General features: G+C 38.5%; 1 protein-coding gene across 5 annotated transcripts in view; it reads right to left on the minus strand.

Annotated features, from left to right (window-relative positions):
• The window catches only part of ZNF276 (zinc finger protein 276), a 476,210-nt gene that overhangs the window by 324,980 nt on the left and 127,058 nt on the right, over positions 1 to 24,172 (minus strand). For all 5 annotated transcript variants that reach the window (XM_044081859.1, XM_044081861.1, XM_044081858.1 and 2 more), the window contains exon 3: positions 14,292 to 14,332. In XM_044081859.1, coding sequence (XP_043937794.1) covers positions 14,292 to 14,332 — 41 coding nt within the window. The remainder of the gene's footprint in view (positions 1 to 14,291; positions 14,333 to 24,172) is intronic.

Below are 24,172 nucleotides of genomic sequence, written 5' to 3' on the forward strand. Positions count from 1 at the left end.
CTGTCTCTCAGTACTAAAAGAAATTGAGAACACTATCCCTGCCTCACTGTTCTGCTGGCGTCTCTTTTTGTGAGCAGCTGTTGAAATACCTTTTTTGCCTATATATTCTGAGAGGATAGCATACCTCCCAAGGAAAAAGATGAACACTGTGGTCAGCATATGAAGGGGATGAAGTATCAGTTGTCCATAAACCCCCTTATCCACCTCTTCCTGGATATCTTGTGACACTGGCAATGCTTCCCTTTCTTCTGATGGTAAGGTTCATAGAGAGACTTTGCCAGTGAAACTTGTTCCAGTGTTCTAAAGGAAGATGTTTGAGAGAGAAAAAAGCACAGGAGTTGACTAGAAGAATCAGCAGTACCTTGGACTTTAACTACAGTCTGGTGTTGGGAGATGGAGATGAACAGGAACAAGAAGACCAGCAACTTTGAAATTGTGGAATAAATGGAAGATTATATAGCATCTTATTACATTTGTGAAATATAGTTCTGCTAGAAAAAGTGTCTGAAAAACACTGGATTTTTGTTGAATTTGCTAAACTTGCAGACGGACTGTAAAGAATATACCCCACTTTATATCATTAATGTTTAGGAAGACAATGAAAGCAGGAAACTAAGTAAAATGATTTTTGTTCTTATTAACATTAGTATGAAACATTTCATGATATAAACTGCATGTTATATACAGTAATCCAGTTTTGTATAGCATGTAGTCAAGAGTATTTTAAATGGGGTATACATTACGTTATCAAATTTTTAAAGTTCAAACGTCATATGGTCGACACCATATGAGTTTGAATGTTTCAACGGAGATCTCCGTACAGTGCGAAATGGGAAGATTTCCCTTTCCTGCACTGTAGTGCGATCTCAGAGTTGGTATGATGAAGTTCCGTTTTGGAGTGTGAATAAAGGGAACAAAAGTGCTAATAACCTTACCACCTGCCTGGAGTCTGTTTTTTTTTTGGAATAGAGTTACCCTGTGTGTTCTTTGTGGACATTTGGTTTGGACTTTTTGTTTTTATTGTTTATTCTAGAGTTGGTATATTTAAAGAGTGGGGGGTGGGGAGGGGCACAGCTTAAAACAGTCAGGTCGTTTTTTTTTCTGTTTATTTTTTCTTTTTAGCTTTTCGAACGTTCGATCATATGGCTTTGACCATATGACATTCAAACTTTTAAAAGTTCGATAATGCAGTATATACCCTTTTAAATGTGGGGGGAGTCATTTCAGTGACTGCTGTATGTGGTAATGATATTAAAGTAAACAAGTATTTTTTTTAGTTGTAAGAGATACAGGTTTTACAGTATAACAAGAGAAAAATGGCTGGACAAAACTAAGTTTAATGTTCATAAGCTGTGATCTTGTGCAGTTGGGGTGGGGTGTAAAAGTGCACTGAGTATATGCAGAACTGAATTTTTTTTCCAGGGGTGAATGCCTAGATTATATTTGACAAACTATGAACTGGTGTTTTTGCATGCAGGTAAGCTTTAAAAATAAGCCACAATGATGGAAACCATGAAAATGCTAAGCTTCTTACAACTGCAAAGATATTAGCTTGTTTGTTTTCCACTGGCAAATGTTCAGTGATACTGAGATGTCGGCAGCTTAAGGCAGCTGTGCATTCTTTTCTGAGGGAAATTTACAAGACTCATTGCTCTGTACACTTCCACAGAGATAAGCTCTCTGAAGCTGCAAGCAGTTAACACTGATACTACTGAGTATTCTTTGTTGATGGAGATGAAAAATGTAAAGGTACAGTGGCAAGCTGTTCAGTGAAAATCTTAAGTTTGAAATTATGGGAAGTGAGTTAACAATCTCTCTAGCAACCTTAATACTTTAATGCAGTTTATACAGCAGTGTACAATTTAATTTTATTTAAAGATAGCAAGAACACTTTCTTAGGGCTAAAGCTGAATGTTTTTTTCTGAAAGCATACATGCTATTTTTCATATCTGGGAGGGGAATATAGATAGGAAAAGGCAACAATCAGTGTAAGTGAGAGCATAGGCTGTGGCATGTGCTTTAGCATGGTTTACCTCAATTTAAGGTTAGATGATGCCTGCAAGTGCAGGTATCAATTTGTAGCAAGTACTGCAGAATAAAGCAAATGTCACAGAACAAGAGGAGCAAATGCAGACAGACAATGAGAAATTAAGGGAGTATCTGGGTAATATGCCTGAGATTAGAAATACCGCAATTAAGCAAGTATTTTTTGAGCACAACTCCAGAGTAGAAAAACTTTTAGCATAAGTTAGGCAACAGAAAATTGAAAAGGATGTCGCCAAATTTAGGGAAACTATAACAAGAAATATAACCACAGCTCTTGTAAAGGTTCTAGAGACATTCTAGAAATTTTAAGAAATTTGTATAAAGCAGAGAAACATGGAAGTGTTTATGGAAGACAATTATGCCAAGGTTGGAGGTAGACTAGTCTCAACAACTAACAGTTAAGATAGGAGGTGATGAGATAAAATCGGCAGTGTATAATCAATATTCAGGAAAATCTCCAAGAACAGATGGTATTCCTGTGGAAGTTTGGAAATTAGGAGGGAAGAAAGTAAAGTATCTGGAAGATTTTGTTTAACAGTATTTAAAAGGAGAGGAAGCGTCACCATCTTGGAAGAAACCTGTGGTGGCTGTGTTACTTAAAGATGGCAAAGACCCTTCAGACTCTGCTTCATATAGCCATTTCAGTTTAAAACCATGATTATAAAATGTCTGTGTCTGTACTAGCTAAAATGATAGCAAAGGTGTTGCCAAAAATTGATAGTTATGATCAGTGCGGTTTTGTAGTGGGGAGGCAAACATCTGACAACCTTAAAACAATAATGATGATCCAGAGGGAAGCAGAATGTAAGAAAATACCTCTGCCTTTGGTGGGTCTTGATGCATAGAAATCACTGGAAGCATTTTGCATTCCTTGATACAATAAGGTTAATTAAAATGATATATAAAGGACTGGAGGCAAGAATTAAAGTGGGAGGGTTCCTCTCAGATAAGCTGTGTTTGAACAGAACAGCCAGTCAGGATGTCCTTTTTCCCCTTTGTTATTTGCTTTATACTTAAGAGTTACTAGCAAAGAAAATAAGGGACAGAGAAATACAATGATATATTTGGTACGGTAATCAAGAAAAGTTGACTTTATTTATTTACAGATATTATTATTTTGTATCTGATAAATCCAGAAAAGGACATCTCAGTGTTGTGGAACATTCTGAGACAGTCTCAAGTCTTTTCAGGATATAAAATGAATAAAGACAAAACAGACTACAGACAAATTATGTACCCACACACAAACTGGTTCAGCAACAACCATATTTATGGGGACATGGTAAACTGAAGTATTTAGGAGTGTGGATTAAAAAGGCTTCTGTTATGGCAGCTAAGGATATGTGGGAAAGACTAAACAAAAGGTGAGAAATTGGAAGCTCGTATTTATGGATTTAAATAGTATGATACAAGCAGTGAAAATGTGTTTAGTCCGTTTAGTCTTGTACACGAGTCAGGCATACCTTTATCAACACGAGAAGTTGTTGTGGACAATAATTAATAAAAAATTGAAGGAAGTTATCTGGGAGGGAAGGGACCAAGAGTTAAGTGGAATAAGTTGATCCTTCCTATTGAACAAGGTGGTTTAAGTTTACCTGACTTGTTTTAGAGCTACACAGTTAAGGCTTATATACATAACACGAGCAGAATGTTATAATTCAAAATGGAAAAGGTTGATAATGAAGCCAGAGGGAATTAAAAAAATATAGACAGAATGGGATTTTGGATGCAGGTCCTTAAGGAGAATAAGAACCACACACAATAATATATTCATAAAGTAGCACAAAGAATTCTATGAAATAAGCCAATAGGAGACTGGAGAAACTAAATTTTGCCAATAGGGATGACTGCAAGCAGGGGTCCAGAAAATAGACAAGAGGGGGTGGAATTTACTAAAAGAAACCTGGCAAAGAAACCAAGACATTGGGAGCACATAATTCAAGCAGGAAAGGTAACAGAGTGCGATGAAGCCAAGAAGACACTGGATTGCAGGCTAGAGACTACCTTCCTTACCAGGGCTTGATCTCAAAGTATAGGCAAAGAAAAAGGGACAGGTACATTTTAAGCAAAATACCTGCCCTGGTAGAGTTTTTAGTTGAATCTAGAACAGAAGCAGCTGTTAAAAAGGGATAATTAGTACAGCATATAAAATATTGTATGATTAACTATAAGAATCAATCAGAGGAGGTAAGAAAAGATAGGGAAGAGAGACTGGAAAAGTATTTTACAATAAAATAATGGGAAGACATATGTATGGCTACCAAATATGCAAGTCCAGAAGGTTTAGGACCTTTGCTTGAAAGTGTTTCAAGAGGTATTTTTATACCCCAAGCAGATTTCAAAAAAAATTTTCCTCAGATAGGTAGCAAATGTTGGAGATGCAATACAGAAGAGGTAACTGGGAACATACGTTTTGGAAGTGTAGTGAGTTGGCAGATTTTAAAAATCCCCTACAGAGTACTCTTGTCAGAAATAATGGGTGAGCAAATGACTAAGTAAAGAAATAATTACAATTCAGGTTCTGTATACCAGCTGAAAAGATAGCCACAGTAAGGCCTTAAGTTTAATTCTGTTGGCTCCCAAAAAAGCAATACTTGGAAATGGAAATGAAATTCTATACCAGCTGTATTTCAGGTACTGAATTTTAGAAAAGGACATGAAAAGAACTGTAAAAGGTATCACTAGAAAAGGGAAGGAAAAAATTACATAGAAATAAATGGAAATTTTGGGGACAATACATGCATAATAATGTTCAGGAGGAGGGAAATTTAAAGGAAAGCAGGAATTCAGCAATTTCTTTCTAATGTTGCACTGATGATAGTAGCAAAGAAAATATGCGTGCCATATGTTGCATTTAAACAGAAAAAAAATGTTAAAATGGTTTGTTTTCTTTTCTGTAGTGTATGTCTGTCTTTGTCTTAAGTGATAATTTAATAAACGTGTTTAAAAAATAGCCTGAATTAAACCCTTAGCAGACACAGTAAAAGACTACTGTCCAATGGAAATTGAGGAGGAGCAGATGCATACTTTTTTGGTTTCTTTTTGACAGGAAAAAAAATGGGATAACCATGTTACTAATGGCAGCAGCTGCTTCCCCAGGGATGGGTAAAACATTCGGTCACAACAGGGAAACCTTCAGTGTTCTCTCTCTAGGACCAACAGGAGAGGACTTCATAGCCACAGAGGACATGGCTCAGCCCCAGTCCACAGTGGCTGTGATCTGAGGTAAAACAAATGGCTGCAGCTGACCCTGCTGTGCTGGCAAAGGCTGTTTGCTTATTTTTTTTACTTTGTGGCTGGAAGGACCAACCATGGGGCTGATGGTCTGTTCCATGGTCAAGCCAAAAATAATGTCCCTTTCCCCTGGAAGACAAGCAGCAATTGCCAGTAAACACTAGTGCACAAAAATTACTATTTTTGACAGAAAAAAAACAGCAAAAAGCACTATGGCAGCCTCACAAAAGAAAAATAAACTACTTTTTCACAGAAAAAATGGTTCCAGTTACTTTGCACTACTTTTAAACAGGAAAAAAACAAGTGTTCCATTTAAAACTACACTACAGTTTCAAGAGAGTCTGTGAAAACAAAAAACACTTCTAACTTTACAATTATTTTGTTGATTTATTACTTTTCTGCTCAAGAATGCCAAGAAAATGTAAGTTTTTTCCCCAGAGGGAACTTATCTGCCCAGCAAAGGAATGCACAGCCCAGCTTTCAATCCTCAAAAGCCTCAGAGAAGTGTACACTTCAGCAGCAGTAAAACTCTGGATGGCTTTGTGACCAAGGTTGTCTTTTAGTCAGCTCAGCTAGAGATGCTCAACAGTTTGGGCTCTTGAAAGGTGCCATGAAGCTTTGAAAGATGGCCGGCTGTTATATCATATCCTAAGCAAGATATAATCCATCTAGCTAAGCCTACTGCAGCAGTGATCAATATGAACATACAACTGCTGCTTGGGTCCAAAGGAAGTCACCCCAATGATCTCTGGAGAGCCCTTCTGAATCTAGAGAACGATCCTGGAAAGGGCACACAGGATACTTCTGTCGAAGGAAATGAGAATTCATCCATTTTCTAGGCCTCAGAAGGAGTTCTGGAAAAAAAAAAACTGCCAACTGTTTGTTCGCCAGCACTGAATCAAATCCTGGAAGACACTCTGATGCAATTTCTATTTGTGAGGATCTGACTTGGTCTTGCTCAGCTTGTCTGCCACAATATTTTGCTCTGATGGAATTCAACATGCCTACAGAATGAGACTGTGCTAAAAAGCTATATCCCAGGCTACCAAGGCTAATCTGCACAGAAACAGGTAGGTTCCAGACCTTACCATAAAAGTTTCACATTACTTTGTAATAATTTGCAGAAGTACAGAGGACCACAGATGATTGAGAGAGTTCAGTGTATATATTACTGCCTGCTTCTTTGATGCGTGTGTTCTGATTTATCTTTTTTGTTCCAAAGACCCTGTATTTTTCTCTCAAAGACAGCTTCTCAAGCAAAGTTTCACTCATCTGCTGTTACACACCGTAATGGAGCTGGAGGGGAGAATGGTTGACCTGGATTCAGAAAATTGCTCTCTCCACAAAAGCAGTTCACTTTCTATAAATCCAAAAATAGGGATTTTAAATATCAGGGAGTGCTGATGTTCGGAATATACAGATTGTAGGTACACTGAAACGGTCGCTCATGTGGAGTCTGACCAGAGGAGATATAAGAATCATCGAAGCCATGAATCTTAAATTCCCTTGTTGAAGTCCTGGACTAAGTGGAAAATCTGAGGAACAGATCTAGATCTACAATTTCTGGTGGAAGAAAAGCTTTTCAAACTGATCCATCGAGCAGGCACCCTGGGAATACAATCCTGCAGGACAGAATAAGACAAAACTTTTGAATGTTTTCCTGGAATCTCATGCTGGAGAAATCTCTTACCCAAGTGAGAGATTCCTGACACTAAGAAAAAGACCCTACAAAGATAAGGTAAGGCAAAATGTGAATACCTTGTGGTGTGCCATAGGCTATCACGGGATCAAGACACTTTCTGAAGCCCTTGGGAGCAGTGGATAATACAAAGTATAATGCAGAGAACTGGAAGTGTAATCCAGATACAGAAAACCTTAAAAAATGTTTAAAATATGTGGCTACAGAACTGTGACAGTAAGAATCCTTTAAGTCTACATACCAAAAAGAGGGAATAAGAAGTAACAGGCTTCCCCCTTTTTTCTTGAGTCTCCTTGACATTGTTTTTTTTAATGTCTACTTGCCAGAAGTTTGCTGAGTCTGCTTATTTTGCTTTTAATAAAAAGAACCTGAGTTAGGAACGAAACCTTTAACAAAACTTGGATAAAAAAGGTGCAAAAATCTGAGTCACCCCCTTTAATCAGTTTCCTTTTCTCAATGCATTTTTTTCAGGACCCCAGCAGCAGATGGTCCAAATACAACCTCCCTATCAAGAGGGCAATTAAAATTTTCAGCTTTAACGTCTTCAGGCAAATTTTGAGAACATAACTATGAAAATCTTCTCAACACACATCTGGTTACTTTAGAAACAGAAGCAATAAGCATTTACAGAAGGTTCTCCCTCCAAAGAAAGAAAAGTGGCAGTAATATTCCTCATATTTTCAAAAGAAGCAAGCAAAAATTTTAACATGGGAGCTTCACAATTAAAAATCCTAAAAATAAAAGTGACAGAGGAATACAAAAGCTTTCCCATCCTAGTCAGGGGAATTAGCATTTACTAAATTATTAGATGCAGGAGAATTTGACAAGAAAATCACTGCAGGGTCAGACCTTGGATTAAAAAATAAGTACTTATAACAATGAGGAACCTTATACAACCTGCCTTTTTAGGGGCTCCAGACATGCTGTCAGGCATGTTGCAGGCTAGAATAAAAACAAATCTCCAAATGAGGAAGAACAGGAGGAACAGCAGTAGAATAGGGAAACTCTAGTTGCAATTAATCCTATTTTTTAAAGAAACTGGAATGTCATTTTCCCACACGAAAAAAAAAATCAAAAAAACATTTGATTCACTCTAGATATGGCTTGAGACGAGAAATATTCCTCTGTGGGAAATTCAGGCAAAATACTTCCCTCAAAGTCAGAATCTGTTGTCTGAGCAGAAATAGCAGAATTCATTCCCCGAAACATATTTCCGGTTTGTAAAACTGGGAATCTTCAGAAACTGAAGAATTCTTTTTTCCTCATAACAACAGATCCAACATAAGAAGGGTTAACAGCAAGAACTAAGCCTTGAGTTAAGCCCAATACATCTACCCCATCTAAAGTAATAGAGACAGTAGAAAATAAATGTTTAATTTTCTGCTTCTTTTTGACAGGAATGTCCACAGAAGTAGAGAGATGAACATGTCAGGGATATCATCCCAGGGAATAAGCATCTTAGTCCAGCTATGCAGAGAAGCATTCCCAATTCCCTCAGATACAGACAATAGTTCTCCCATGTCCGCCAAAGCCACACCAACAGCCAGAGACAATATATCTAACCTTTGATCGGTAGAGGTAAAGAGACTACACCTGAAGCAAAGTAGCAGCCTGCTGAATAGACAAAGGCTGTGTAGAAATTTTCTTCATTTGGTGGCCAGAGTAAGGAAGACCCGAGGAACCAGTAAGTTGTTCCTTGGTAAGCAGAGAAAGAAGCTTGAAAAAACTGGGCAGTTACATTAGCAGTAGTCTGTAAAAGGTACATATAAAGAAAATTTGGGTTTTCACCAAAAATGCACAATTACAGGCACAAAACACACTTACCCCAGAAGATAAAACAATTTCTAGAACAATTATCAATAAAATATGGAGGAGCGCTAACTCAGTAAAAAAAAAAAAAACAAAAGTTTATGAAAATAACAAAACAAGCACACTTCGACTGACAAATGTCACGTTAACAGTCTAAAGAAAAAAATTAAATCCTAATAATCAACAAAAGTTTTTAGTTTTAGTCATAAAATTAAAATGAAAAAGGTTTATCCTAAAAGGAAACTTATCTGCCAAACAATAGACAAAAATGCTATCCAACCATCAATCCTCAAAATCCACGACATGCAAGCTTTGAAGGGCTTGGTGCCCAGACAGTTGATTTTCTCCATACTTTTTTGAGATTTCAACACAATGACTGGGTGGAAGGTGCCCTTACACTTTGTAACCTCAACTCTCTGGATGCCAAAAGTATGTAGGATTCTTTCACTCCTGCTTTGGGGTTCAGGGTAGACTACAGGAGAATAATAGTCTGGTTTAAAATAAATTCAGAAACAACCTTTGGCATAAATGAAGAGCTGGTTCCAGTGCTTATCCTGTCTTTACATAAGGGCCTGTATTTCAGATACCAATTCAGCAGAAGTCACAGCAATAAGCAAAGCTGTTTTCCATGTAAAAAATGTTAAGAAAAACGTGTTGTAGGTTCAAAAAGAGAGAAAGCTTTTTCTCCAATACAAAGTTAAGACCCCAAAGGAGGTGACACCTGATTTTAGGTGGTCTAGCATGTAATACCCCCTTCAAAAACTGCAGGACTTGAAATAAGGAAAAAGAGGGATCTAAAGTCAGATGAGAATAAATAATCAAAATATATACTTTGAAAGAAGTGTATGTAAGGCCTGAGTGAAGCAATTCATACAGGAAATGAACTAGAGGAGCCCCTGCCTGGGATAGATCCTGCTTCTCTACTATGGGACCAACTAGAAAATCTTTTCCAAACAACCAAGTATGAATGTCTAGTAGCAAGCTTTCTTGCCTCTTTAACAACTGTTGCACATCCTCAGAAAAAAATGTACCTAAATACAGTCCAAAGCCTGTCATCCAAACAGTTATATGGAGAAATGTTTGGATGGATTATGGATACCCTGTGGTGTGTGAGCAAATACAATCTGCCAGGATTTTTTTTTTAAACTGACAATATGCCAGATACATGAGAAGATAGTGCCAATGCTGTCTGGGACAGAAGAGAGTCAACAGAAGCTCCTTTGGCAAGTCTGTTTTGATCTTTAAGAGGGCTCTGTACATCAGGGAAAGGTGGGGGGACAGTGTACAGGAGCATTCCCATTCATGGGGTAGACAATGTGTCTATTTTCTAGGTCTTTTGCAAGGAGTTCTGGATCAGGACTGGTTTAGCTGTTTGCTGAGACAGGAGGCAAATATATTTACTTGCGGAGTTTCTTACAGGTAGACAATCTCCTGGAAAACCTCTCAGTAGACCATCCACTTGTAAGGGTCTACACTGGATGTGCTCAAAAGTGTTTGCTATTATGTTCTACCTGGATGGGATTTATGCCATTTGAAGAGTGGGACTGTTTTCTACTGTCAGTTTACAAGTGATCATGGCTAGTCTACATAGGGGATACAATCTTGTATGCTTTGTTTGTTTATACACCACATCACTGTGGTGTTGGCTGTTGCGACTAACAGGGATCAAGGAGTCAGAAGCTTACTTACAACTCGGAGCTTTTATCTGGGCTGTGTGTGTCTGCAACTAACATGAGGCTCCTACATGCCCTGGAACTTGAGACTACCTGCCCCATCATGCCAAGTCAAAAGTATTTGTTGTGCCTAACTGAGCTGCAGAGAGAAGAAAAGGGGAGGCCGGGATTTAGTAAGACTTGACTGGCACACCGCAAGAGTTCCTTCTTAATTGAGAACAAGAATTTGGATGGTTAAGATAGGTACTCGGACCAAACAATATGAAGTAATGCTGGATTTCTCTAGCAAATTACATCCTTAAAATGAATGACGCCACAAAACACAGAATTCTGAGGAAATCTCTTGCTGTGGACATGGTTTGATGATCCAAATTTAAAAAGCTGAGATGATAAAAGTATACTTATGTCTAGAAGACATCCTACTAAAACTTACTAGTGAGAAGGGGTTAAATACAACTTTTCAAATTTTGTTGGAAACCCAGGGTAGTAAAAATATGTCAGGTGAAGAGCTGCTATAGTGTCTTGGACACGGAGAACAGAAATGAGGCAAATGTCTAAGTGGGGGTAAATCTGAATGCCTTACAGTCTGTTGAAGACTATGACCAAGGCCAAGCATTTTGTGAAAACTCACAAGGTGGTGTAAAGACCAAAAGACAAAGATGCAAGCTAAAAGTGTGATCACAAGACAACACAAAATCTTTAACACCTTTATTGAATTAACACTTAAGACACAGGCAAACATACCAGACAAAGAATCTTAGGAAATACCTTTTTTTGTGCAAAGGAATATGCCGGTGAGCATACGTGAGGCCTAGATTGTCAAGAAAGATCTTGGGAGCAGTAGAGAGAAAAGGGTTTGTAAGGTGAGCATTCTAAATGCTGGTACCAGGAGAGAAAAGTATTCAGCTTTTTAAGTCTAAAACAGATGTCCAGGTGTATTCTTTTAGGTGAACAAGAAAAACATTCCAGAATAGAAACTGCTGCCTTATTGGGAAGAAGGAACTGGCTTTATCATTCTTTGAGACAACAAATCAAATAATTTGAGGAAAGAAGAAATTTGGTTCAGTGGAGGAACAGGGATCCCAACTTGAGATGGGGGGGGGGGTGCCCACTGTAGTTTGAAATCATTATGAATTATTTTTAGAACTCAGGAAACTGAGGTTACCTATTTCCAGAGATGAAGGCAATGGGACATGCTGCCTGCAATTTAGAAGGAAGGCCGAAGTGGGTTTGGGGTTTAAGTGGTACAGACAAGTTATCGCTTTTTTCCCTTTGGGAAAAAGAGGCCCTTGCAATCCTTTCTCCTTTATTTTTTAAGTTACTTAGGCACTTTTTTCTTATATTGTTTTAGCAGCCTATTGTTGGGAAAATTTTAAGAGGCTTTCAAAGGAAGGGACCAGAGGAAAAGGATAATTCCTTTGGTGTTAGGGAACAGGAAAGAAAGAGTTGTTTGACTCTTTGCATTAACGTTCCCCTTTCTTCCAACTTGTTAAGAAGCTCAGCTGAATTACAAAAAGGTCTTTGACAACTGGAGGATTGAAGAGCTGAACCTTTACATCAGGAAAGTTCTGTTGTCTCACCCATTCATACACATTACTGTTCATGTAGCGGCTACCCTAGGCAAATGGTCCACTGCATCATAAGCACACTTAACAGAATGCTTGGGGACTTGGGAAGAAGAATATAACATGCCAAGTGAATTAGATTTACTCCCAGAATTAGTTGACTAGATATGTTTTTGATTTACATGTTAGCAAAAATGGATCAAAGATATTTAGACATATGTATTTAGCAAATGATTGCCTTAAATGCCAAGATGGAAGATGCATACATTTTCTTCCAAAACTTATGAAAGACATGACTGCCCTTATCATTTGGGGCATGATTAGTAAAGGAAAAGGCCTTGAAACTTCTGTCCCAATCCAAAGATGTAACAAGGTTCACCACACATTTTTACAGAGGAATTTATGTGCATTAGGTAGACAGTGGAATTAGTCAGGTTTGTTGGGAGCAAGTGATTGGCAATCTGAAGAGACAGATGCCTAAATAAAGACATCCTCTGAGACTCCTAAAACAAAAATGATGGCACCTGATTTGGGGGGATCCATACTCATTAGCCTGCAATACTTTTTTCGAGAGACTGACATTTCCTTACTTTCCCACTTGCAGAATAATTTCATTTTTGAGATTGCATCCTCTAGAGATTTCTTCAGTGGTACAAACTGAAGAAAGGGTGCCTGGAGATTCTGACTCACAAGGAGTAGGGAAAGATAACTAGGAAGTGTAGTCCAAACCCTCCGTATCAGATTCATCAAGAGTACACTCTTCAGAGGAAGAAGGGGGGGGGGGTCTTCCTCTGTCTTACCTGGAGAAGAAGCTGGAAGAGATTTAATGCTTTTGAATAAGTCCTGGGATAAATTGAACCAATATTAATGTGCAGCCTTCTGCACTGAAGTACAAGGAGAAGACAAGTGCTTAGTTTTAGGAGTTCTCTTCTTAGGGATCATGATTTTTATCAGGAGAGTTAAACTAATGATCCAAGGGTTGTGAAGGCACCTCAGCAGAGTTACCATTCCCAGATAATAAAAAAGAGGAAGTCAGAGATTCTTTGGCACCCAGTTTAGAAAGTTTCCTTTTCTATTTCTGCTGAGAGGAGAGGGCCCATTGAAAGGGAGTCCGAAACCATGGATACATGCACCAAAACTGAGGCACTGTTTAAGGAAAATGACAAATTTAGCGTATTCCTTATAGTTTAAAAATATAAGAAAGGCATATCTGACAGGACCTAAGTTTGTGCTGTTCAGCTAGGCAAAAAAATAAAGGAAGTATGAGCATCCTTATAAGGAATTTGTCTACCACAAGAACATTTGCCTTCTCTGACAAACATAAGAAATGCTTGATAACTTTTCCATAGAAAAATGAAGATTCCCCAATGCGGACACTTATCTGCCCAAAATTGTAGCTGAAGCCCACTGCTGATACTCATACCTGCAAGCTAATGAGAAGTCTGTATTAGTACTCATACCATGACAAATGTTTGATTTTTGGGTCAATCATACATCTCTCTTATACCAGCAAGTAATCTCATGCTAAGCGCAGGCATATGGTGCATTAGGAAGGAGTCCAGCACTTTGTAGACTGGCTGAACATTCCATATAGTTACAGCGACAGCAACAATGATATAATGAACAACTAAACACGTTCACTAATGCCACATTATTAAAGGTCAGATAAGGTAAACTAAAGGAAGTAACAACCAAATCATAAATGGAAAGGAATATGAAAAGATAACACAGAGATAGTACATAAAAGGTAATTACAGACTAACTCCAAACATCAGATTTTGTGCACTTTTTCCCTTTGGGATTCTAAACTGAAAAAGAAACTGAAAGAAAAACGTAATACAGAAAACTGGGTCTGAGGGATGAAAATATTTCTGTGTAAATAAGATTTATAGAAACATGATCAATCAAATAGTAAGGTACAGTTCACAGAGGAAACCTTCACATCAATAATCATTTACGGCTTCATGACATCCAGCCTGCTTTCTGTCAAATACCAAATCATCTACATGCTAAACCAATTACTCTCTCAAAAGCAACTAATTAAGTGTCTCGACCTTCATGCACTGCACCTTAAAATGCAGACTAAGATTAACAGTAATGATGCAATAAAAATATGTAGTTATGACAAATCAAAATCAGGAGAATAATAGATTAGACTAAACATCACGCACAATAAATAGCAGAAGCAAATCATCATCCGAGAATTTCGCAGCAAACACTGTACAAACAGTTAATAGTCTGTAATTAAAAATTAGGTGTACTTACCAGCCGGCGGACATTCTGCAACTGGAGGAAGAGCAGCACCCCTGGGGGGAAAAATACATAGCTTTTGGTACACATCTCAGTTCAAAGAGTGACGCTAAAAAAAAGATTTCCATATAAAACAAATATTACAAATGGATTTAGAATACATGAATTATAAAGATCTGCAGTAAGTTAATAGTGAGTGGCAACTGTAGCTATTAATGATTATGAAGACTTCTTTTCTTTTAAAGCACACAGCATATTTGGTAAGAGAAAAGACTGCACGGTTTTGAAGAACGCAAGGAAAAACTTATTTAGACAAATGTATGCCAAGAAATTTAAACCCCTCCAAAAGACTTCTACGCTTCAAAAAGAACCAAAAACAGCACCTGGTTATAAATAGGAGAAGACAATACAGTAGGTTTCTGTAAAACTCCACACCATTTTTGGCAAAATGTTCAAATAAGCGAACAGACAAAATAAAGACAAGTAACATAAATAAGACATTAAACTTGGGTAACAGCAACGGAAATCAGCAGGCAAACCAATGAGCAAGGGACAGAGATTGCAAAAGAACATTCATTTTAAGATACCCATTTCATACAATTCAGGGTCACAAGGAAGCCAGATCAACTTCTGTGAATTATCTTATGAAACATCATTTCACTTTAAGTTGCAAGACCTCACAGCTCAAAGCATTTAAGAAAAAACTGCGAAAAATATAATCCATCACTGGATACTACTGTAAAAATACTGACATACTACACTACAGAATGCATGTCAGCAGTGATTTGCATTGGAGATGGAATGCAGCAGCGATGGTTAAAGATTATGGTGTCACATAAAACAATGACAGCAGAGAGAAGTTACTTCCCAGATCAGAAGTAACTGGATGTACGCGACTGGGTATAAATGAAAACAAGCTAAATGCATGAGATGCCACAAACAGCTACAGTGGCAAGATGAACCGAATAATACAGCACTGATAAGAACAAAGTTACACTCATAAATTAGGTGCTTTTCATTCAATAGTTTCCACATATTAAACAATCCTGTACTTGAAGTAAAGTTTTTAAAATATTTATAAGTGAACCAGTAGGTGATTAAAACAAAATCAATGTAAAAATCTTTCTGTTTTGTAAAAATACTGTTCTGAATTAAAAAAATATATATCATTGTCTTTACATATTGCAAAGCAATGCCACAATGAATACAGGTCCGGGTGAAAACCCTAGTAACTATTTTAGCTAAGAGCATTTTATATGGTAAACACAAACATCTGTGGCAGTTTGCAGTATTTCAACTCAAATCATCGACATAGATGTTTCATGATGGAAAAAAAGAAACAGAACCTAAAAAAATGCTTGACAGCCTATCAGAAAAGGAAAGTCCACAAAGTAAAGGTGACAACTCTGAGGCGAAAGTGCTTTCCGTCCCTGTATCTGACAATAATCAGTACTAAAGATCATTAGAAATATTTTAAAACTGATGATCATGATGCTGCATTGCAAATGTAGCATTTTAAATATATTTGCATTAAACATTTTCTCTGCTAGTGTTTGTAGCATTTTATGCTGTTGCTTTATGATTACAAGCAATGCTCACATATGGTGCAAAATGTAATTTTACGAAACAAAAGAAACTCCTCTGAGGGTAAAAACAAAAAAACATAAGTCAGGCAACACTGCTAAACCAAGTATTCTTGTATACAGCAGGTCAAATTAAAGCTGGACTTAAAGGTGAAGAGGCCATCATGAATCAGAAACTACTGGCAGGAGCACAACGTTGCTTAATTTCATCTTTTTAGATTCCTATATAGAGGATATATTGGACAAACTAAGACTTAATAAAAATTAAAAGTTCAGCAAAGCTTTGCAGAGGTGACCACCAACTGACTGGAGTACCTATGCCTCCAATGTAGGATATGCTCAGAAGTTTTTAAGTTCTAACAAAAAAAAAAAAAAAAAAACTTCAGGGACCAGGGGACCAGACTGTTACTTACCCAACTTGAGGAGAAAATATATTATTGGTACACACAACTCCACAGTATCCCTCTTTCTGATCAAATCAAACTGCAAGTTAGGAGACCTTTTTCCTCCATCTAACCCCCCCCCCCCATGAAACCAATGTCTCTGAATTCAAATATGTAAAAACTGCACAATCTCCTCGTATTCTATGATTAAGTCTTGAAATTCAGTTATAACATCACCCCAGACATTGCCTCAGTAAATACATTTACAAAGGAGTTTTATACCCACATAAATAAATATACAGAATTGACAGTCCAATCCAGATCCAAATAGAAATTTAAAGGCAAACTACTTTGCTGGTTCATTGACAAATAAAGCATACAATAAAAAGAAGAAAATATGAATGCACAACAGATCATATCTACCTATCCCCCCGGTCAAAGAAAATAATGGAAAATTTATTTAAAAAAAATTAAAAAGATTAGACATACCAATGCAGCAGTCCATAAACACAGGCTGGCCTTCAAAGCCATTGATAATTACAAATACTTGGTTATGTTAGAAAATTAAAAAACAACACTCAGTATGGAACTCGTACTAAATGGCTAAACCCACCCACATCGATGGATACTTCCAATATACCAGCAAAGAAATTTAGTGCAAACTTCACACCTGAGTTGACTATTCAAAGCCCTATAATCCCCATATCTCTCAACAACCCCCCCCATCACCAATAAATATGTACTGAAAGTGCTGCCCAGAACAGAGAACATTTCCTCCATAGACCAAACAACATACTGTGCTGTTTTGTTAAATAATACTAAACACAGCCTAGTAGTGGAACCTCTCAATAAGTTACTTAACCCCATGGCATACAGCACTGGTGATGCCAGTCAATAAAAAAGTGACCCTACTATCAACACTGGGAAATACAGACCCATCACACAAGTGTCACTTGTAAGACCAGGAAACACGTTATAACAGACTTGATTAATACAGACATTAAAACTCTCATTAGGCTTGATCCGCAGCAATTTGGGTTTGTAAAAGGTCATCTTGTCTAATGAACTTGGTAACCTTCTTTGAAAAGGTTAAATAAGCTGCTGACAAGAGGCCACACTATATACAGCCTATACTGATTTTGCTAAGGCATTTACCCCATCTCATATGCTAGCATAATTAATATACTAAATGCATTACACATACAAACCAAATTACCTTCTCCAGGAATCAAGACTGGGGGGGAAGAAAATGTTCTTCTGTAAATCCCAGGCCTTTTCTTCACTCAGACCCCCTATACAGTAAGACAGACAGCAAATAAGCTAAAAGACAAAATCCACAGAGTGCAGTTGACAGGGGCAGCGTCAGAGACCTTGAAAGTGACCAGTGGCATCCTGCAAGGATCACATCTGGGACCACTTTTGGTCTGTATGCTCTTCAATCTACAGACCAAAAGCCAAGACATTTGGCTAATCAAGTCTGTGCATAACTGCAAACTGGGAGTGATTTTTTGAATCTCCCCCTGAAACAGAAGCCAATGGACCAACAACAAATATGAGTGTCAATCACTGGGCGTGGTTTATGAAGCCCAGTGTACAACATTATATGTAGGCATGACCATGAGAAAATTGAAAGAGAGTATTACAGAATGAAAAACAAACTCTTAGCATTGAAGCAAAGGACACCACAGTTACAGAACGTTTATATTAAATGTGGTGACAGTAATAATGCATGTTATAAACATTCCCAAATATACAACGGCTTTAAATGGTTTTTATTTTTTTATTTTAGAAAGATAACTTACCATTAGAGGGGATTATAAAAGTATCCTAGAAACTAGCCAGCCATTGTGGCAACTCTGGTTAGGGCATTCAAGAAACATTGATTAAATAAACATTAATATCAAATGTGTTTTAAAAAGGTAGGAAGTTATTCAAAAAATATTGGAGGAAAAATTGAAAATAATGAAAAATTAGCCAGTTGGCATCAAATATATTTTTACAAAATATTTTGGCACATTATAGTATTGTATTTACAGTCTGTGTTTTGTAATAAGAAAACTATATTTTATCTGATCATGCGACTTAACCATGTGATGAATTGTATTCTTATAAGGAATGTTGCCAATGATCAAGTGGATTTGTTAGAACATGTGACTTGATCAAGTTAAAGAGAACGGTGACAGATGCAAAACAGTGTGCAATGTCAATGTGAAGCCAGTCAGAGGGACAGCACTGTCCCTCTCTGACACCAAATGCAGATGATCACAGCAGTAAATCAAGTTGGGTACTTATCAGTGGACACAGGACAAAAAAAAAAGCCTGAAGGTTCGATGGCCAAAAGATCAGAACTCCAGAATGGTACAGAAATCATTAACCTCAATGCCAGTCCTGAAAAAATAGCCCTGATAATGTGGGCTGGTGACTGATGCTGAAAGCAGGCAGAGAAGCCACAAACAATGGCACCAATGATGCAAGAGGCACCAGATGTATGAGGCTGTGGTCCCATGACTGAAACCGTCACCAATGTCAACGTTTTTGTCAACTTTGACTCTGGGACCTGCAGAATGCTGGTCAGTCTCATCAGAAAAAGTACAGGGGACTTGTAAGCAGGCATCAGGAAAGGACAGTGAGGAAGTGCTACCCCTTATCCACCCAAGCACAACAGGAGAAAGGGATGAGACCTCTCTCTAGCCGCACCTTCAGAAAACCCATCATCATATTCTTGCAGCCCAAGTCAACACCAACAAAATGACTACGGAAAGATGTGGCCGAGAGTCTTAAAGGTACACATCTAGCCAGTTCTACCTTAAGAATGAGAAGATACTGCCCTGCCTAGGAAAACTTTGGACACTTATTCTCTATCAAAATAACTGGTAATTTAGAAATGCAACAGGAAGAAACAGGGGTAGTAGCAGTTCATTTAAGCTCTGCCTTAATAGTTAAGTAGGAGTCTTCAGAAGGGTAAGATTTCTCACTATTTCCTTGCATTTGTATGCTCTGTCCTTAACATTACTCTTGCCTTTGTCCTTTTTAGCAGAGTTGCAAGCTTCAGACACACCTGCTGTTCACAAAGGCACGAACTCTGGGAGAAGCACCAGTAGTTAAACCTTCCCCTAGGTAACTTATTTTTCCCATCCAAGTTCTTTTGTCAAACACTTCTGCAACTTGAGTCCTGCTTCAAATGTTTCGAACCAAGGTAAACTACACAAGTTAAATGACTGTCTTTGGATCTTCTGTCCACATTTATCACATTTTCTATAAACTGAGATCTTACTAGCCATAACTGTAAGTACAAGAAAAAGTGGATCAAATTAAGTAAAGCAAAACATTTAGCAAGTAACTGTTACATGTAACTATATAAACAGCCAGCCTGACTCAAACACAGTAGTCATATAAAACAGTGCACTGTAATTGCACGTCATCAACCTAGAGGAACTGAACTCAAAGAGAAACCAAATCTATAAATGTATGCATTTTTTTCTCCCTTCTGTTTTAAACAAATACTGCTAATACTATGAAGCAATGCAAGCTAAAACGACAAAGACAGACATAGTGGCAAACCACCATGATTTTCAGGGAAGCAGAACAGCGTTCTGTGGAGAAATAAACTGAAAATAAAAATTTGGCTCTAACCCTACATAGGAAGGACCAATAAACAGCTGATAAATACTGTAAACAGTGGAAAGGTTAATTTCTGAAAAAAATTCCCTCACAGTAAACAGAATTGGAGCTTGGGGCATCTTCTCTTATGCAAGACTGTCAAACTGAAAAAGAGCTACAGAGACTATTAGAGTGCAGAGCACTATGAAGCAAGCAGATAAAGTTAAGAGTATGGAAAAGTTTCAGATGCCACACTATGCTGGTTCTGTTGGCCTTTGACCTCTTGGATTGAGGAAGATGGACCTGATCATCTCAAAAAGATATTTATCTTCACCTGTATCCCTAAAGGAAGTGAAAAAATTTCCATACTTAGTACAAAGTGTAAATATCACAAAGCATCTACAGGTTGATTACCACATCCAAAAATTACCAATACGGTGATTTTAACATGTTAACAAAAGTAAACAAACCAAGGCAACTGTACATCCCCATAAACTATAATGGGAAAAATGCAATGAAAATAGTCAAACTAAGCATCTCCCAAAATATAGCCCAAACATACAACATTTCCAATACTAAAATAAAACACAAACAAAGCTAACATACATAACAAGAAAATTAATGAATATCAGGTTGTCTTTTCCAATCACTTCCATGACCAAAAGTACAAACTTAATGAAACATGAACCCAAAATATGTACAACCATCCAATCAACATAACAGCTCCCAGATGAACCCAACTCAAAACAAACTTGTAAAAGTGTAACAACAACAACAAAGGTTGTTCTTCTTTCAGCTTTTCCCGGTTAGGGGTCGCCACAGCAGAACTTCAGTCCGCTAATGATTGGCAGTAGATTTTTTTGCGGGTGCCGAGGCGCCAGCTCGACGCTCAACCTTAAACGAAGGCACGCCCATTCTATGCATGTCTTTCAAATGCCACTCGACCGCGGGGAAAAGGAAAACACACCAAAAGTACAGTTTTGTACCTACCATAAATGTAGATGTTCGAAGATCCACATTGCTGCAGTCCTTACACTTGGGTAGTCCACTGTCCTCGGTCGGTCCGAATATCAAAGTATAAGGCTGACGTCGGTCAAGGCGCATTTGACTGACATCAGGACATCAGGGTACAAATGCGCATGACCGACGTCATATCCTCAGTCTTTTCTTGCCCCAGATGTCAGAAGACCCTAAAAATAAAGGTCAAAACCAAAAGACAGCAAACAAACAACCAGCCACCCTTGCACTAATTATATGTACAATATATACAATATACACAATATTTACAACCCAACCCACACAACCACCTCTAACTACAGAGGGGAAGGAGGGAGGGTAAATTGGACTGCAGCAATGTGGATCTTCGAACATCTACATTTATGGTAGGTACAAAACTGTACTATGTTCTTCATCTCACATTGCTGCAGTCCTTACACTTGGGTAGAATCCCAAAGCAGAGGTAAGGGAGGATGGCCAAACTACAAGGAAACAGGTGCTGCCAAAATGCCCTGCAAAACAGCAGTGGCAAAACCAGCCCTGGATTTAGAGTAAAGTGGTAGGTGATAATGCCTAGAAAAAGTATGCACTGAACTCCAAGTAGCTGCCTCCAAAATATCCTTGGTTGCCACTCCCTCAAAAGGCTGTCAAGTGGCAGTAGCCCTAGTGGAATGAGGCCTAATCCCAGCTGGAATCTCCTTGCCATGATGGGAATAACAGAAAGCAATGCAAAACCCAATCCACTTAGAAATAGTTTGTTTTGACACAGGCTTGCCCTGAGAACTCAAAGCAAAAGAAACAAACAACTGCTGAGACTGCCTGAACCCTTTAGTTCTGTCCAAATAATATCGCAACTGCCTGTGTACATCTAAAGTGTGCAAAATCTTTTCCCCTTTATTTTGGGGATTTGCATAAAAAGTAGGCAAATGAATAGTTTGGTTTAACGCCACACTAGAAACCACCTTAGGCATAAAGGAAGGATTAGTACGTAAAGATACCCTATCCTTATGGAAAATCAAGAAAGGCTCAACCGCCATAAGGGCCTGCAATTCAGAAACCCTTCTTGCAGAGGTAATGGCCAACAAAAGGCAGTCTTCCATGATAAATATTTCAACTCAGAAGTAGCTGCAGGCTCAAAAGGTTGTAGAGTGAGTTTCTCCAACACAAAATTGAGATCCCAAGCAGGAGTAGGAGCTCACGTGGGGTCTTATATTCTTTGCCCTCTAAGAAATTGCTTGAACAAAGGATGAGAAAACAATGGAGGGTCACATTCATAGTGAGCTGAAATTGCTGCAGCATGAACCTTAATAGAAGAGAAGGACAAACCTTTGTCCAGTAACTCAGTAAGATATTGAAGAGCCACACTTAAATTAGGCTCAGAAACATCAAAATCCTTTGCTGCACTCCAAAATAAAAATCTCTTCCATTTATCTGCGTACACTTTCCTTGTACTAGGCCTTCTAGCTTCCAAAATCACATTCAAAACTTGTTGTGGAAGTTGAGACCCTCTATGGTTCAAAACAGAATATGCCAGACTGTTAGGTGAAGAGAGTGAAGTTTGACATTGAGCAAATGGCTGTCCTCCTGTGACAACAGGTGTGGAATCAAGGCAAAGGCCATGGAGGCTTCCGCACCAGACTTCTCAGTAATGGGTACCAGTGCTGTCGAGGCCAATCTGGAGCTATTAAAATCATCCTTGGCTTGTCCTGTCTGACCTTTAGAAGTACCTTTGGGAGGAGAGGCAGAGGTGGAAAGGCATACACATGAAGATTGCTCCAATTGAAAGAAAGAGCATCCACTTTCCAAGCTGTGGGATGAAACCTTTTGGTGCAAAACTTTGGCAGCTGATGGTTTAGTGGAGAAGCGAACAGATCTATGTCTGGAGTTCCCCATGACACTGTCAATTTCTGAAATACATGAGGATCCAATTTCCACTCGTGGGGATCCATAATTGCCTGCTCAACACATCTGCTAAGGAGTTCTGTGCTCCTGGCAGAAACCTTGCCTGAAGATTGAGCTGTAAACTGAGAGCAGTCTCCCACAAAATCATTGCTTGCCTGCATAGAGGATAAGAATGTGTTCCCCCTTGCTTGTTGATGTACCACATGACAGTTGTGTTGTCTGTTAGAATCAACACCTGCCCTGGAAGAAGTAAATCCTTGAAAGCTATTAATGCAAACTGGACTGCTAACATCTCCTTCAGATTGATATGTAGATGTTGTAGTCTGGCAGGCCACTTGTCTTGTATCCACTTTCCATTTAGATGAGCTCCCCAAGCTTTGTCTGAGGCATCTGTTGTTAAAATCTGACTCGCCTCTGGCCGGGTCACAGAGAGTCCCTTGTTTAGGTGACATTCCTGAGCCCACCACAAAAATTCCTTTTGAATGCAAGGTATTATTTGAATGACAGTGTCCAGATCCTGGCAGTGCTGTGTCCATACATTTTGAGATACCATTGCAGCTTCCTCATATGCAGTTTGGCATTGGGAAGCACCAGAATACAAGATGCCATGAACCCTAAGGCTTGAAGGACTGTCCTTGCAGTCAGCCCGGACTGATGAGATAGTTGATGGAAGTAAAGGGAAAGATTCTTTGTTTGTCCGGGGTTAAAAGGCCATCTGGGATGCTGTATTCAGTCTTACACCCAGAAAGCACATGTCCTGAGAGGGTACTAGACTGGACTTTATTTCGTTCACAGAATACCCCAGGCATCTTAGCACTGCTATCACATATTCCAAATGATGAAGAAGCTCTTCCCTTCCTTGAGCCAGAATCAGGCAGTCGCCCAAATAAGGATAGATCTGTATTCCTTTTAGCCTGAAGAAAGCTATCACTGGAGCCAGAACTTTCGTGAACACTCTGGGCGCAGTAGATAAGCCAAAGGGCAATGCAGAGAACTGATAGTGAGAAGTCCCAGCTCGAAAACGCAGATACTTCCTGCAACTTAGTCTGATAGGAACATGAAGGTAAGCCTCCTTGAGATCCAAAGTTACCATCCAATGATCCTTGCCCAGCAGAGGTAAAAGCTGTTGTAACGCCAACATTTTGAACTTGGGAATGTCCAGATAAGTGTTGAGGATAGATAAATCCAAAATTGGTCTCCACGTGTTCCCCTTCTTTGGTACTAGGAACAGGCGAGAATAAAATCCTAGGCCCACTTCTGGCATAGGGACCGGCTGTATGGCCCCTAGTTGAAGTAACAGAGAAATTTGCTTGCGAGCCTCTATTCTTTGTTGAGGAGGAACGCCTGGCATGCCTCTGAAAGGAGGCAAGGTATGGAAATAAAACCTGTAACCTTGGTGTATGATATCCAATACCCATTTGTCTTGGGTAAT

The sequence above is a fragment of the Protopterus annectens genome, chromosome 8.part1, assembly GCF_019279795.1.
Source record: "Protopterus annectens isolate FY-2018-M chromosome 8.part1, PAN1.0, whole genome shotgun sequence".
Classification (NCBI taxonomy): domain Eukaryota; kingdom Metazoa; phylum Chordata; order Ceratodontiformes; family Protopteridae; genus Protopterus; species Protopterus annectens.